This window comes from Rattus rattus, chromosome 6, assembly GCF_011064425.1.
Source record: "Rattus rattus isolate New Zealand chromosome 6, Rrattus_CSIRO_v1, whole genome shotgun sequence".
Lineage (NCBI taxonomy): Eukaryota > Metazoa > Chordata > Mammalia > Rodentia > Muridae > Rattus > Rattus rattus.
Window position 1 is genome coordinate 60,584,009 of NC_046159.1, and position 14,513 is coordinate 60,598,521.

The window sequence follows — 14,513 nt, forward strand, 5'->3', positions numbered from 1 at the left end:
ATGCTATGAGTATATGTATATATGTTATGAATGTATGTATGTACATGCATATGCATGCCTATATGTTGGTTCCATGGATGCAGATGCTCTCAGAGACAAGAAGAGGGCTCCTGATGGTCCTCTGGACCTTTGGTTTCAGGTGGTTCTAAGTGACCTGATACTGGTCTTAGGAACTGAACTTGGGTCTTCTGGAAATTCCCATTTTTTTAACTGCCAACAAAAAAAATATTAAAAGATGAGTAAAAAACTAGAAAAATGCTAACATTTCTATAAAAAAGCAGAATCTGCAGATCAGTCTGATATAGGGGATATATGAGTTATTTTGATATACACAAGTTGAACTGGAGGTGAGCATAATGTTCATTTTTAAGAAGTCCTGTTGGGCAGTGGTGGTTCCTGCATTTAATCCCTGTACTCAGGAGACAGGGGCAAAAGGCAGGTGGATCTCTGTGAGTTCCAGGACAGCCAAGGATACACAGAGAAACCCTGTCTCAAAAAGCAAAAGCGGGGTTGGGAATTTAGCTCAGTGGTAGAGCGCTTGCCTAGCAAGCACAAGGCCCTGGGTTCGGTCCCCAGCTCCGAAAAAAAGAAAAGGAAAAAAAAAAAAGAAAGAAAGAAAGAAAGAAAAAGCAAAAAGCAAAACACAACAAAAAAAGTAAGATACCATAAAGGGCCTGACTTGGAAGAGATTAACATCTAGAAGCATAGCTGATGGCAATCCTGAGAAAATGAGACTTCTTGAGGAGAGGGTTAACCTGTAGGTAGTAGGCAGTTCACAGTACAGCATTCAAGAACATAATGAGGTTTCCTATTAGTGTTCTTATGTAGTGAATGCTGACCCTAGAAGTTTCATTTTAAACTGTGGACCAAAATAATCTACACTAATCCAATCTGACACAATGGACTAGTGAACTGCTGTGACCTATGAACCTCTTAGCACTGAACCTGAGCAGAGTGTTAGCCATTATCTCTATCCCCACTCTCATCAAATTAAAAATTCAAACAATGCATACTTTAGAATACTGAAGAAAACAAATTAATCCCATGAAATTTTCTTACACAGACAACAACCTAAAAATAAAAGCAAAATTCTTCATGTTATCTTTGTTATCTTCACATATCAACTTCTAAACCTGAACAAGGACATGTCACAAGTGAGACCAGGACACGTCACAAGTGAGACCAATTTGATGATGACAGCATCACACAACCAAGGGTGGGACTCAAGGAAACTTAATGTCAAGGAGGTCCAAAGATCCAAGCAAATGAATTGTTCTAAGTCCCCAGAGTCAGCATTTTCTGTAGACAGTGATGCACTGAACGATGGCAGCATGAGCAGACAGGTGGGCAGCTATGTGTGCAAGCTGACAGTGCTCATGTGAGAAGAGGTAGGTAGGGATCTTCAGAAACAATGCCTAGTTTGGACTCTGAAGTATCCTTTCCAGTCAAATAATGATGCTTGGCATTTTCTCAAATACCTTAAGTCAAAATTATCAAGAACTTTAAATGTGTTTTTGTCACGTATTCCAAATATTCTTGCTAGCCCAACATGAAAAGGACACCTCAAAATAAAACCTTGGAGGGTTGACCATGGTGGTGGTAGATGCCTTCACTCCCAGCACGTGGGAGGCAGAGGCAGGAGATCGTTCTGAATTCTAGGCCAGCATGGTCTACACAGCAAACTCCAGGACAGCCAGGACTACTTAGAGACCTTGTCTCAAAGAACTAAAAACAAAAGAAAAGCAAAAGATAAAAAGCCCAGACTTTGGGCTGGAGAGATGGCTCAGTGGTTAAGAGCACTGACTGCTCTTCCAAAGGTTCTGAGTTCAAATCCCAGCAACCACATGGTGGCTCACAACCATCTGTAATAGGATCGATGCCTCTTCTGGTGTGTCTGAGGACAGAAACAGTGTACTTATATATGATAAATGAATAAATCTTTAAAAAAAATAAAAAAAACCCAGACTTCCAAAAGATGTCCCTTCCTAAGACACCAAAGAACTCGTGAAGTGTTACGGGCTATGAAACGATCTTTCTGTCAACACTTGGAAGAGATCAGATTCCTGGGTATGAGATGAAGACCACATTGTGAGTTAATATTGGTATCAAAAATAAATGAGCTCTTTACTTTCAGTATGATTTTCTTTTCAACTAAAATATTCCTTTACCTATCTATAAAAAATGTCGAGTAACTTACAGGCTTTTCAAAATGGTTCTCTTCAGATGATGGTTATGAAGTAGCCAAAACAAGGAGCTGTCACAAAGATCACTAAGCAAATTCTCTAAATCTGCAAGCTCCAAGTACTTACCAGGCCTCATGTGTGGGAAACAGTGCAAGGTAAAAAACAAATACCATTTCCTGAGTCAGTACTGGAAAGGACTGTACTCTACAATGATCACGCCATTGTATCTCACCTCTCTTTGCAATTCGGCAATTCTTTCACTGTGTGCACCAGCATTTTCATATATGCTGGCGTATTTAGCATCACCAAACAGAGTAAGGACATCAGATTTAGCCTTCCCCTGCAGGCCCTCTATTAAAAAAAAAGAAAAGAAAAAAGTCATGTTGTATAACTATATATGTATACATATGTATATATGTATGTGTGTGTACATATATAGTGCCTGACTCAGCCCCCAAGGAATTTCACCTTGGCCTCCATCGGCTTCCAGCAATACCTCTTGGCTGACTATAACTAGCGATGCGTCATGAATCAGTGTTAATGCAAAGTGGGACTTGCATCACATGCTGCCAAGTTTGCTGTTCCATACAGCAGCAGATTAGACCTTCAATAGGGTTACTACAGTTTACATCCTTACCCAAATTATAGTCTGAGGAATCTGCAACTTGTTCAAAGGTCTGCGGCTTTAAATCTTGTAAAACCCAAGATTCTGAAGTTGATACTTTCTTTGCAAAACTAGTGTTTGAAGATCCTACCTTCTCTGTAAGGTTAAGACTGTTTATACCATATTGAAATGAAGGTGGCTGTGTTTTCTCAAGACCAACAGCCTGGTTGTGAACGTTTTGACTTAAAGGAGATGACTTAAGCTCTTGAATGACAGAAACCGGCTTACCAAGCACGCTCTGAGGAGCATTAATGGGATGCTTTAAATCTGGATAGTGATATAGGGAGCCAGCATCATCTTCTTTACACAACAGTGGTTTGGAATCTGCTGGTTCAAACACCGCAGGAGTAGACTGGTATTGATACTTAAGCTTATCAATGAAAGAGATTTCATCCTTACAACTGAATGGGGAAAGGTCTGGTTTTAGGGTTTTTTTCTCTTCGCTGTCATCTGCTAACAGTTGATTGCTGTCAGTTTGAGTCTTGCTTACAGAACCCTCTTGATTGGAAGACTCAATTGAGGCAATAATTGCCTCAAAGGCTACATTTCCAGTAGCATCAACATTTTTCTCATCAAAAGTAGTAGCTGCCTTTTGGTTTCTTTCCTCTTGAAAACAGAGTTGTTCTGATGTCTCATTAAAGTTGGATTTGACTGTCGGAAGAGGACAACCAGAGGTATCCAGCTTAGAGATATCAAGTCCTCTGCAGAGTATGTATGATTCTGCAACTCGTTTCTGACTCTCGGGGATAGCAACGGTCCCAAGCGACTTTATCTCTGGGTATTTGGCATGCACCCGAGAAGATGCCCAAGTATTTCTAGTCTCCTTTTGCTTAAAATATTGAGATAGTTCTTTCTGCAGATCTTCGTTTCCTTCATAACCCTCCAAAGAATCATTCTTTTGACTCATCTCATCTTCTGCTGGAGTCCTTAAACAAACATTTTCAGGAGGATTATCAGAGGTCAGGGGAGTCCCTTCTCCTCTTTTTAACACGCATCGCAGGAAAGAGCGTGCCATTTTTTTAGGAAGAGTAGTAATTTGACGTGGGAAGGAAGCATGGTCCTTACTGGCTAGAGATGCTTCAGTCTGTTTTAAGGCTTCCTGCTTCCGATACTGACTATATGAACAGGAAATGCCAAGAGCGCTGCTCCTTTTCACAGTGATACTTTCATCACTAATGTCAGATATGGTTGTAGAGGACGCTTGGTCTTTATCAGCCAAGCTGCCTTCTGGCTGCTGAGTGTCCTTTTCTGTCAGCCATGACATATATGAATACGGGGCATCATAATGATACGAGTTATCTGGGCTTTTCAGATCATCAGGAGCATTACATGGTACAGTTTCTCCATTATTCTCTTGTTCAAACAAGGAGAGAGAGCGCTGAGACCCAAAAATTGTGCTACCTGTGAGTGGATGCTGAGATATACTAAAGCAACTGTTAACTAAGTCTGAAGATGATTCTGAGGTGGCCTGGATTAAAGCTTCACTAACTTCTGACGGTCGAGCAAACCATTCAATATCTTCAGGAATCCCTCTGAAAATACAAAGTTATAAAGAAATAATTGGCTCCTGATACTTTAATTTTTAAATACTAATGCGAAAATACAAACCTGGTGTGACTAAAATCAGGTTTACTTGAAAGTGCATTTTTAAAAGTTCTAATCTTCAATCTTCAGCTAAAGATTAAACAAAGAAAAGTTTGCAGCCAGTAAGTAAACCACCACCTGCTATTGCCTAGCACTGTCCTAAGACAGATCAACTCCAACACCACACACACAGTTAAGACGCTGCCCTTTTATAAGGCTTGCTATTTTAAACGTTTGCTCCCTACTATGAATTGACACTCCTCTAACTTATATCCTTCAGTTTACTGGTCAGTTATTGTGCTTATTAATTCTACTCCCAAAATACAATATAGCTTAGTCACTTTGATCACCTAAATGAACACAGAACTTTGCAACCATGATTCTAAAGTAATATACAGCATAATGACAGGGATATAAGCTTACTTTCTAAATATCTAGAGTTTTGAGTTTAAGGTAGAGTTTTCTTTTAGTTTTAACAAAAAAAACAAAAGCCTTGGACAGTTCCAAGTATGTTTCTAAAGAATTACAGAATGTCCTTCCATTTTGATTGTTCTAAAAGACATCAATTTGAAATATTACAAAAATCTTACTTGATATTTGCACAGTATAAAGACAGCCACCTAGACTAACTCAGTAACAGCTGAGCAAACTCAGAGTGCAGACAAGTTAACATCCTAGAAATGCCCGCTTTCTTGCAGGATAAAGGTGGGCTGGAGGGGAAGGAGAGCTGCAGCACCCAGAGACTTAGAATAGGAAACCCAGGTTCCTGGTAACTAAAGCCTGACTAAAGGCACACCAAATAGTACATTACTTCTAAACCACAGGTCAAATGCTGCACCGACTGAAGACGCAAGAGTGTGCTAAGAACACCTACCCCTACTCCCAATCCACTTCATCCTGAAACTATTACTACTACTAACAACTACTGCAAATAGTAGCAAATTTAGATGGTAAATAAAAGAATCACCCTACCTCAAAGGTGCAAATTCCAGTTCACTTTGTTGAAACAAGGAATCAGGTTCAAACTCCTGGTCTTGGGTCATACATGTCAGCAAGGGCAAATCAGGAGCAGCAAAGTCATCCTGTATCACTGCAAAGTTTCAAGTATAAAGAGGCTGAGCAATGGAAACGTGCAATGCTTTAAAGCACCTAAGCCTCTGCCATCTGGAAGGTTCTACATCATTACAGCAGTAATACACTAACAGTAGCAATCACCTATGGAACAAGAAAGGCTAAACATCTAACACACAGTATCTCATCTAATCCATGAAGACTTTGAAGAATAAGTATCATTTACTATTACTAACTTAAAGGTAAGAAAATTTATTTACAAAACTTATTATTAAATAATCTCTTCATATGTAAATAGGTTAAATGACAGCATTCTAACTTCTTTGCAAATTACGATACAATTTATATTAATAATTAACAATCGTCAGCAATTAAAGCATGTCTTTTTTTTATTAATTTTTATTTTGTGTGGGTGTTAGGTAGATGGGTGTGAGTGTGCACTGGTAATCAAATGGCAATCAGGAGACAACTTGCAGTAATCATTTCTCTCCTTCCACTGTGTAGGAAGAATCAAACCTAGGTCATCAGGTTTGGCGGCAGCTGCCTTTGCCTGCTAAGTCATATTGCTGGCCCCTCAATCTTAAGTAATATGAAATTTTATATATGAATATTATCAAAGGATAATCTAACACTGTTAGGAGATGATGAGGATCAAAATTATATTCAAAATAATAGTGAACAAGGCCTCCCTCTTAAATAAATATTTGTTTTACAAAATTGCTTGTCAAGAAAATTATGTATGGTATTACTATATAAGTAACAGGTGGCCAGTTTTAAATAAATATTTCTTAAATTTTCTGTTTAAACTCTACCATAAGATGCTATCACAAACACAAATGCTCTTTGAAGCTCTCGTTCTGAAATATATAAAATAGGTATATTACCTGAAGAGTTTGAACCTTAAAAAGAAAAAGCACTATGGTTTCCGAACAGCTTAAGTAATTATTTTTTGTTGTTGGCTTGTGGGATGGAGTGCTTCTGTGTTTGGTTTTTTTTTTTTTTTTTTTTCAAGACAGGGTTTCTTTGTATAGTCCTGGCTGTCCTGGAATTCTCTATGTAGATCAGGGTGGCCTCAAACTCAGAGATCTGCCTGCCTCTACCTCTCTGCTTCTGCCTTTCTCTCCTCCACATCTCCCTTCCAAGTGCTGGGACTAAAAGCATATGTTACCATGCTGAGCTTAAGTAATTTTATCTCTTTTTTTTTTTTTTTTTTTTTTCCAGAGCTGGGGACTGAACCCAGGGCCTTGCACTTGCTAGGCAAGCGCTCTACCACTGAGCTAAATCCCCAACCCCTAATTCTTATCTCTTTAAATATATATAAAGTAGTATAAAATCCTTATTCCCTATAGCATTTATAAAATTACAAAACAAAAATTATCCATATAAAACTTGATTTCTAAAATGGCAGCCTGCTAAAATTGAGTAACGATGTGCTGCTAAAACTAACCTGGTTTTTCAACACGAATTTAATGATTGCTACAGCACATTTCCTTGATTCAACTATGTACAGAGCTGACAGCTCCACCCTGGCACCAGCCTTCTTCCTGGAATGCCCTCCAAGGAGTTTTGCTCTCATTGGTGATATACACCCTCCCTTGGGACCCCAGCACTCTCACTGCTCTGGATTGGCACACATTTGGTTCCTCTCCAATTCTATAAAAGCTGCTTTATCACAGGGACATCCTCAACGATAAGCAAAGCATCTGCTGCACTTAGCAGGTATTAAATGAAAAATATTTACTGAATTGGTAAAAAATAAGAAATGGCTAACTTTAAAATCATAACTTTAGTCAGTAAAGTGCATTCTGGTCAAGCATGAAACCTGAATTTAATTCCATAAATTGTTGTAAAAAGTTAGGCATGGTATTACCCACTTGCAATCCCAGTGCTAGAAACATCAAAACAGGCAAATCCTTGGGTTTTCTGGCCAGCCAATGAGTCAAATCATTGAGTTTCAGGCCAGTAGGGGACAATGTCTCAAAAGAAAATGGATGGCTTCTGGCAAACAAAACCTGAGTGTGTCCTCTACACTTTGTGCACGCATACACAAAGAAAGATTTAACATCAGAAAAGAGTTAATATGGTTCATCCCTGGCGCTGACTTAGATAATCATTTTAAACCTTCAGAACAGATAATCTTCATCCCTTGAATCAACTATGTTTTTTTTTTTTTTTTTTGAGCTGGGGACCGAACCCAGGGCCTTGCGTCAGAGGCAAGCCGCCTACCACTGAGCTAAACCCCAACCCCAACGATGTTTTTAAAAAGAAACTAGGGCTAACACCACAAAGGACTGGTGAGTACAAGAAATTATTTTCAGTTAACTAGGTATATTGGTCATTTAAAATGATCTGGTAATCTTTTTTAAAAATTAGTTGGGGCTGGGGATTTAGCTCAGTGGTAGAGCGTTTACCTAGGAAGCGCAAGGCCCTGGGTTCGGTCCCCAGCTCCGAAAAAAAGAACCAAAAAAAAAAATTAGTTATCTGGGGAGGGTGGGGAAAAAAATAGTTATCCTATGCTGGAGAGAAAGCTCAACGGTTAAAAGAACTGGCTGCTATTCTTCCAGATGACCTAAGTTTGATTCCCAGCACCTACACGGTGACTTAATTCCAGTTCCAAGGGATCTGACATCTTCTTCTGGCTTCCTCCAACACCAGTCACTCAAGTGGTACACAACATACATGCAGGCAAAACACCCATACACATAAAATAATATGGAAAATAAATAATTAAAAATTAATTATCCCTAACCAGATTCCAGAACTTACAGAAATCTTTATCGTGAACAGAGATAAAACCAAAAAAATCATAATTACTTATAAGCACCATTTGAGCATCTCCTTAAATATTAAAAATATGAGTAGTATCTGAGAGTTAAATCAGGTTAAGTAGAAAAATTCATTTTTAAAGGAGCAAGCCAGAATTAAATTATTAATTTTCAAGCATGTCATCTGTGTATATGTGTGTAATTGATGGGAAGGCTATACAGATAACTAGCAATGACTTCCTCACACTTGTTCTCAACTCTTATTTCCTCACATTTGGATAGATGTTGCTAGCATGGGTCCCTCCATCACCTGTCATATCAATGATATCTGCCATTGGCCTAATACCATGATGCAGGACAGAACAGCGGGAATGACATGTCCAGTGGCCATACTACCCAAAAACCAGTAGCTTTTTTTTTTTTTTTTTTCTTTTTTTTCAGAGCTGGGGACCCAACCTTAGGCCTTGCGCTAGGGCAAGCTCTACCACTGAGCTAAATCCCCAACCCCAGCTTTTTTTTTTTTAAAGATTTATTCATTATATATGAGTACACTGTTGCTCTCTTAGGACACACCAGAAGAGGGCACCAGATCCCATTACAGCCACCATGTGGTTGCTGGGAATTGAACTCAGGACCTCTGGGAGAGCAGTCAGTGCTCTCTCCAGTCCACCAGTAGCTTTAACTATCTACTCTATCTACTGATAAGGAAGAACTACAGCTATACAAGAAACTGCACTATAGAGTCTCTCATTCAATGCTGAAACCTTTTTATTATAGAATTTTCCTTGACATTTTGCTGTAACAGGAATTGTTTTCGGTTGCTGATACATTACCTTTTTAAAAAGGTTGCTCTTGGGGTTGGGGATTTAGCTCAGTGGTAGAGCGCTTGCCTGGAAGCGCAAGGCCCTGGGTTAAGTACTCCAGCTCCGGAGGGGAAAAAAAAAAAAAAGGTTGCTCTTTTATATTCAGTTCAATGCAGCATCCTATACTTTACATGTCCTCATCTGAACCCCTGCCGACAGGTTAGCATTTTTTGTGAAGGGTCAGAGCATAAATATTTTAGGTTTGTTGATAACATATGAACTGTCACATATACTTCATTTTCACAATCTTTTAAAAATTCAAATGGTGAGGGCTATAGCTCAGCAGTAAAGTATTTGCCAAATGTGCAAAGCCTTAGGTTAACCTAGAGTTCCACAATAAGTGAAAAAACAAAAATGCATCCGGGCTGGGTAGTACACACATATATCCTAGCACTTGGGAAGTTAAGCAAGCAGACACAGAATTCCCAACAAGATAGGTAGGTATGTCTTTCTGAGAACAGATAAATTAAATATGTAAAATAAAACATTCTTACAATTTGCACTCATAGCACAAGATGGAGCTTTAGACTGTCAGCTACAGTTTGTGGATTTCTGCTCTTGTTTTGTAATTATGAAAATTTCTTCAGCGAAAAGGAGATAGTGTTCATCTATCTACCCTTGGATTAGAACACAATAGACATTAGATAAGTTACATAAATGTTACACAGTGGACAAACAAAGGTTATTTCTCCTTAGCAAGGCATCTCCTCCAGCAAGGTCAACCGCCTTTCTCCAAAAGGAAACCTACAATGGCCTTTAATGTTCCGCACCGCATAACGCTGCACTAGCACCCTGCCTTGCAAACATTAGCTTGTTTTGAAAAGAATATGCTCAATTGGGTCCTAGTCTTCTCTACAAAGCTCTATAAAACCATCTTTATGGTTGAATACCTTGATTTGAAAGTTACTTGAAGTCTATCTTTGGTAAAGAGCTAAGAAAACCATTCTACACTAAAAGAAAAGCAGGATGATCTATCTTAAAGAAATGACTCAATTTATCTGCTTTTGTTCTCACAGCTGAGGATAACAATGGCTTAGAATGAGTCCAAGGATCAAATAAGGTAAATTTACACAAACATATCCTTAGTTGAGAAATTTCCTCCATCAGATTGCAAATAGGTAAGTCTGGGAGGTATTTTCATAAATAATAATTGATATGAAAGGGCTGAGCCCACTGTGGGCTGCCTGCCTACAGGTGGTCCTAGTTGTATAAAAAGCAGACTGAGCAAGTCAGTAAGCAGCATTCCACCATGGCTTCCGCATCAGTTCCTATCTTGAGTCCTTATCTTGACTTCTCTCAATGGATGTGATCCAGGATATATACGCCAAATAAATTCCGTCCTCCCTAAGAGACTTGTTTGTGATCTTTATCACAGCAATAAAAAGCAAATGAAGACATATAGACACTTATTTTATGTGAGGAAACAGTCTCCACTGAATACCAATCAAAGATAAATGTACTTTTTCCAGGACCAACTGTGCTATAGAAGACTAATGACATATACCCATGAGAATGGGCATGATCACCTTTCAGCCTTCTATGAGCAATGCTAAAATGAGGATCAATAGTATATTTAATATGGCTAACCCTACCAGCTAGTGTGGAAAACTAAAACCAACCAATTCTTTTGAGTATAGCTCCACAGAGATCCTCAATTAAAATAGATTTAGTTATTAATGAGTTACTGTATGTATACACATACACAAAATGTTTTTAGAATTATAAGCTATTGCCAGGCAGGGGTGTCTCTCACCTTTAATCCCAGCACTCAGGATGCAGAGACAGGTAAAACCTCTTGTGAGTTCGAGGCCAGCTTGGTCAACAAATCGAGTTCCAGGACAGCCAAGGCTACACAGAGAAAAAAAAAAAAAAAAAAAAAAAGGAAAAAAGAAAGAAAGGAAATAAAGCTATTACCTCTGGTTAAAGACACAGAGGCCATTTAGGGCTGAGGAAAGAGCTTGACTGGCTTGCACTGGCTGCCCTTCAAGAGAACCTGAGTTTGATTCCTAGCACCCATAATTCCAGTTCCAGGGACTCAGATGTTCTCTTCTGACCTCCATAGGCACCAGGCACAAAAACGATGCACAGACATACATGCAGGTGAAACACCCACACACATGAAATAGAATAAAATGTTAAAATAGAGAGAGAAAGGCATTACCTAGCAATGGAGAACACAAGAGATCCAGCTTTGGTTCCTTTACTGGACACTGTGCCTGAACCGATTCACCTCCCTCCTGCGAGGGCAAGTCTTTTACTTCTGCTCCTTCTACTCTGTCGATCCCAGTCTGGGATATATTCAAGGTTTGGAAAGAATCCCTTTCTTGAGGAAGATGATGCCAAGACTCTGTTCTCTGAAAGGAAAATTTTTAAGGAAAGATTTTGATCATTAACTGAGTAAACACATTAATACTACTGTGTACTCATAGCATACTTAACAACATTCTCACCAGAGTGGAAAAAAAGTCATTCCTTCTATGTTCTTTCTTGCTACATTAACCTCCTTCTCTTCCAATCATTCCCATCTCCTGGTAGCAGGCAGTCACTGACACAATGCTACTATTTTAAGCTCTCATTGTCAAATCAATACATTTGGTACTACATGACAAATCAATACTGTGGCAATTAAAAAAAAACTGAACAAGTATTTTCAAACCTAGCTACAGCATTCTTTGGGCAATGGGTACTTCAGAAAATAATTTGGCATATTCTTATAAGCTTAAATACATCATTATGTAAGTTAGCTGATCTACTCCTAGGTATTTACTCAACAGAAAGTCATGTTTTCTAAAAAAAAAAAAAAAAAAAAAAAGAAAAACCTGAAGGAATATTATTTAACAATGAAAATTGAAAAGCTGATACATGAAACCTGGGCTAATTTTAGAAAGGAAGGAAAAAGTCAGATTTTAAAAGTCCACACACTGTAATTCTGTGAAGGCAAAGCTACAGAGCCACCAACTACAGGATGCTTGCTGTAAGCTCAGGGACTGGAGAAGGCAATGATTACAACAGCACTCAGAATCTTTTGTATATAATACCAATACAGAAGTCTCAACCACAGTGGTATATACATGACTTCATCTTTCAAAGCTCATCTGACAAACTGTATAGCTAGAACTGTTCACTTTAGTACATTTTTTAATACATCAATAAAGTTAGCTGTTTAAAAGTGGAAAGAGGTAACTGGCAAGTAGTGGCGCACACCTTTAACCCCAGCACTGGGGAGGCAGATGCAGGTAGTGTTTTAAGGCAGCCTGGTCTACAGAGCAAATTCCAGGACAACTAGGGCTATACAGAGAAACCCTGCCTCAAAATCAGACCAAAAAGAAATGCAAATAGACACTTTTCCTCTTAAAATAAATTATCATCAAGTAATGAGTTTGTAATTTTAAATGTTTAAACTTCTTGTATGCTAAGTGTCCCAAGACACAATGCATATATACAAAGCCCTTTACACCAGCTCCGAAAAAAAAAAAACCAAAAAAAAAAAAAAAAAAAAAAACCAAAGCCCTTTACAGTACTCTTGAAGAACGTAGACTACTGAGACCAAGAAAGCAGGATGATGAGCACCACTAGGACACTGAAACATAGTACAACATTTCTTGTGCTACTGGTAAAAAGAAAAAGAATTGTCCTATATTTACCTGAACCTCCTCAGGGTCCCACTGAAATTCTGGCTCCAATAACAATGTACTGGAGTTGGAAAACTGGGCTCTAGCATTATCTTGGTATGATGTCTGCTGCCATGCACGGTAAGTCAGTGGAATAACCTGAAAATCGAAGCACATGAAAGCCGAGTGAGGTGCAAGAACAAAAGTAACCATGCTAGAATATATCTTTCACTTTATAAAAATGCTCTCATTCTGTTATAAAATGCTATTCTCCAAGCATAACAGCATTACCATCTTCACTAGAAGCAGCTGTAACTTACCAACAAGAGACTCTGGAGACTGGACTTGTTCTTCCCTCACAAGAGCGTGTGGAGAAAGTCATTATAAGGCAGGAAAACATAGGGTATGGTTCAGTGGCTTGAGACCCTATTTGGTTCGGTTTACATGCACGCACACACACACACACTCCCTTGTGATAATGTACCTGATAGTCTAGTTCCTTCACTGCATGTACTATGCATACACACCCCTCTCAAACATGCATCGAGCAATCTCAGGACCCTCTACACTCCACCTACACTAGGCAGAATGTATACTTCACTCTGAGCAACAGTGTAAGCTTCTCTGCCCCTAACAATCAAATTTGGACTGTTTCTATTCAAATATTATCCCAATGTCTCTGGACAGATAGAAGAGAAAGGCTGATCTGGTCTGAACTGGTTTGGGGTGCATGTACAATAAGACAAATGTCATTGTTTCAGTGACATTTTTGGGAAAATTCCTATCTATATTATGTACCTATAACTGTACATGTATATGAATCAAATCAGGTACATTAGGAAAGGGACGTGCAGCAGAAAAAAGATGACCTAATCTACCTATTTTATCAGCATTCATCTGAAAACCTCCACAAAACACTCATAAATAAGTTATAATCTTGTTAAATAAAAATCTATTAGATAGAGGTTACACTTAGGAGATTTTACACACTTACACACACACACACACACACACACACACACACACACATGCATGCATGGAACAATCAATGAAAAGAGAGACCATGAATTTCAAAGAGCCCAAGGAGGAATATATGGAAGGGTTTGGAGGGAAGAAAGGAAAGAGAAATTATGTGATTATATTATAGTCTCAAAAAGAAAAAGAAAAAAATAAGCATACCAAAACGTTGCACTCTTTTGTTTTGTTTTTGTGTTTTGAGACAGGGCTTCTCTGTGTGGACCTCGGTGTCCTAGAATTCACTCTGTAGACCAGCCTGGGTGGGAACTCAGAAATCCTCCCGACTCTGCCTCCAGAGTGCTGGGATTAAAGACTCCCCACCAGCACACTTAACTTATCTTTTAAATTTTGATACAGATTACATCCTTTAAACAAGATAACTTGAAAATTGTTACGATATTTAGTGTGTGTCTCTCTTGAAATGTCCCACAGGAGTCTGGGAGTTTACTGTGCATTATGAACTCTGCTTCTCCCTAATCTGTCCTAAAATTCTTTCTGTAGCCTAAGACCTCCACTACACCTGAGGCCTGAGTGTAGCACCCGGGAGGAGCTCCTCAGGCTGCTGGAATCAGCAGTGCTAAAAAGCAACTCCTCTGTTGGCTAAAAGGGAATATAAAAACTGCTTTTTAAAAAATTCAAATTCGGGGTTGGGGATTTGGCTCAGTGGTAGAGCGCTTGCCTAGCAAGTGCAAGGCCCTGGGTTCAGTCCCCAGCTCCGAAAAAAAAAAAAAATTCAAATTCACTTTATCAATTTC

At 38.8% G+C, this 14,513-nt stretch overlaps 1 protein-coding gene across 1 annotated transcript in view; it reads right to left on the reverse strand.

The window, feature by feature from the left end:
- Positions 1-14,513, reverse strand: part of Alms1 (ALMS1 centrosome and basal body associated protein) — a 101,466-nt gene that overhangs the window by 76,868 nt on the left and 10,085 nt on the right. Inside the window, exons 2-6 of the mRNA XM_032906187.1 lie at positions 12,775-12,900; positions 11,292-11,484; positions 5,404-5,521; positions 4,249-4,379; positions 2,416-2,534 (exon numbers count right to left, since the gene is read on the reverse strand). Of these exons, the coding sequence (XP_032762078.1) occupies positions 2,416-2,534; positions 4,249-4,379; positions 5,404-5,521; positions 11,292-11,484; positions 12,775-12,900 (687 nt within the window). The remainder of the gene's footprint in view (positions 1-2,415; positions 2,535-4,248; positions 4,380-5,403; positions 5,522-11,291; positions 11,485-12,774; positions 12,901-14,513) is intronic.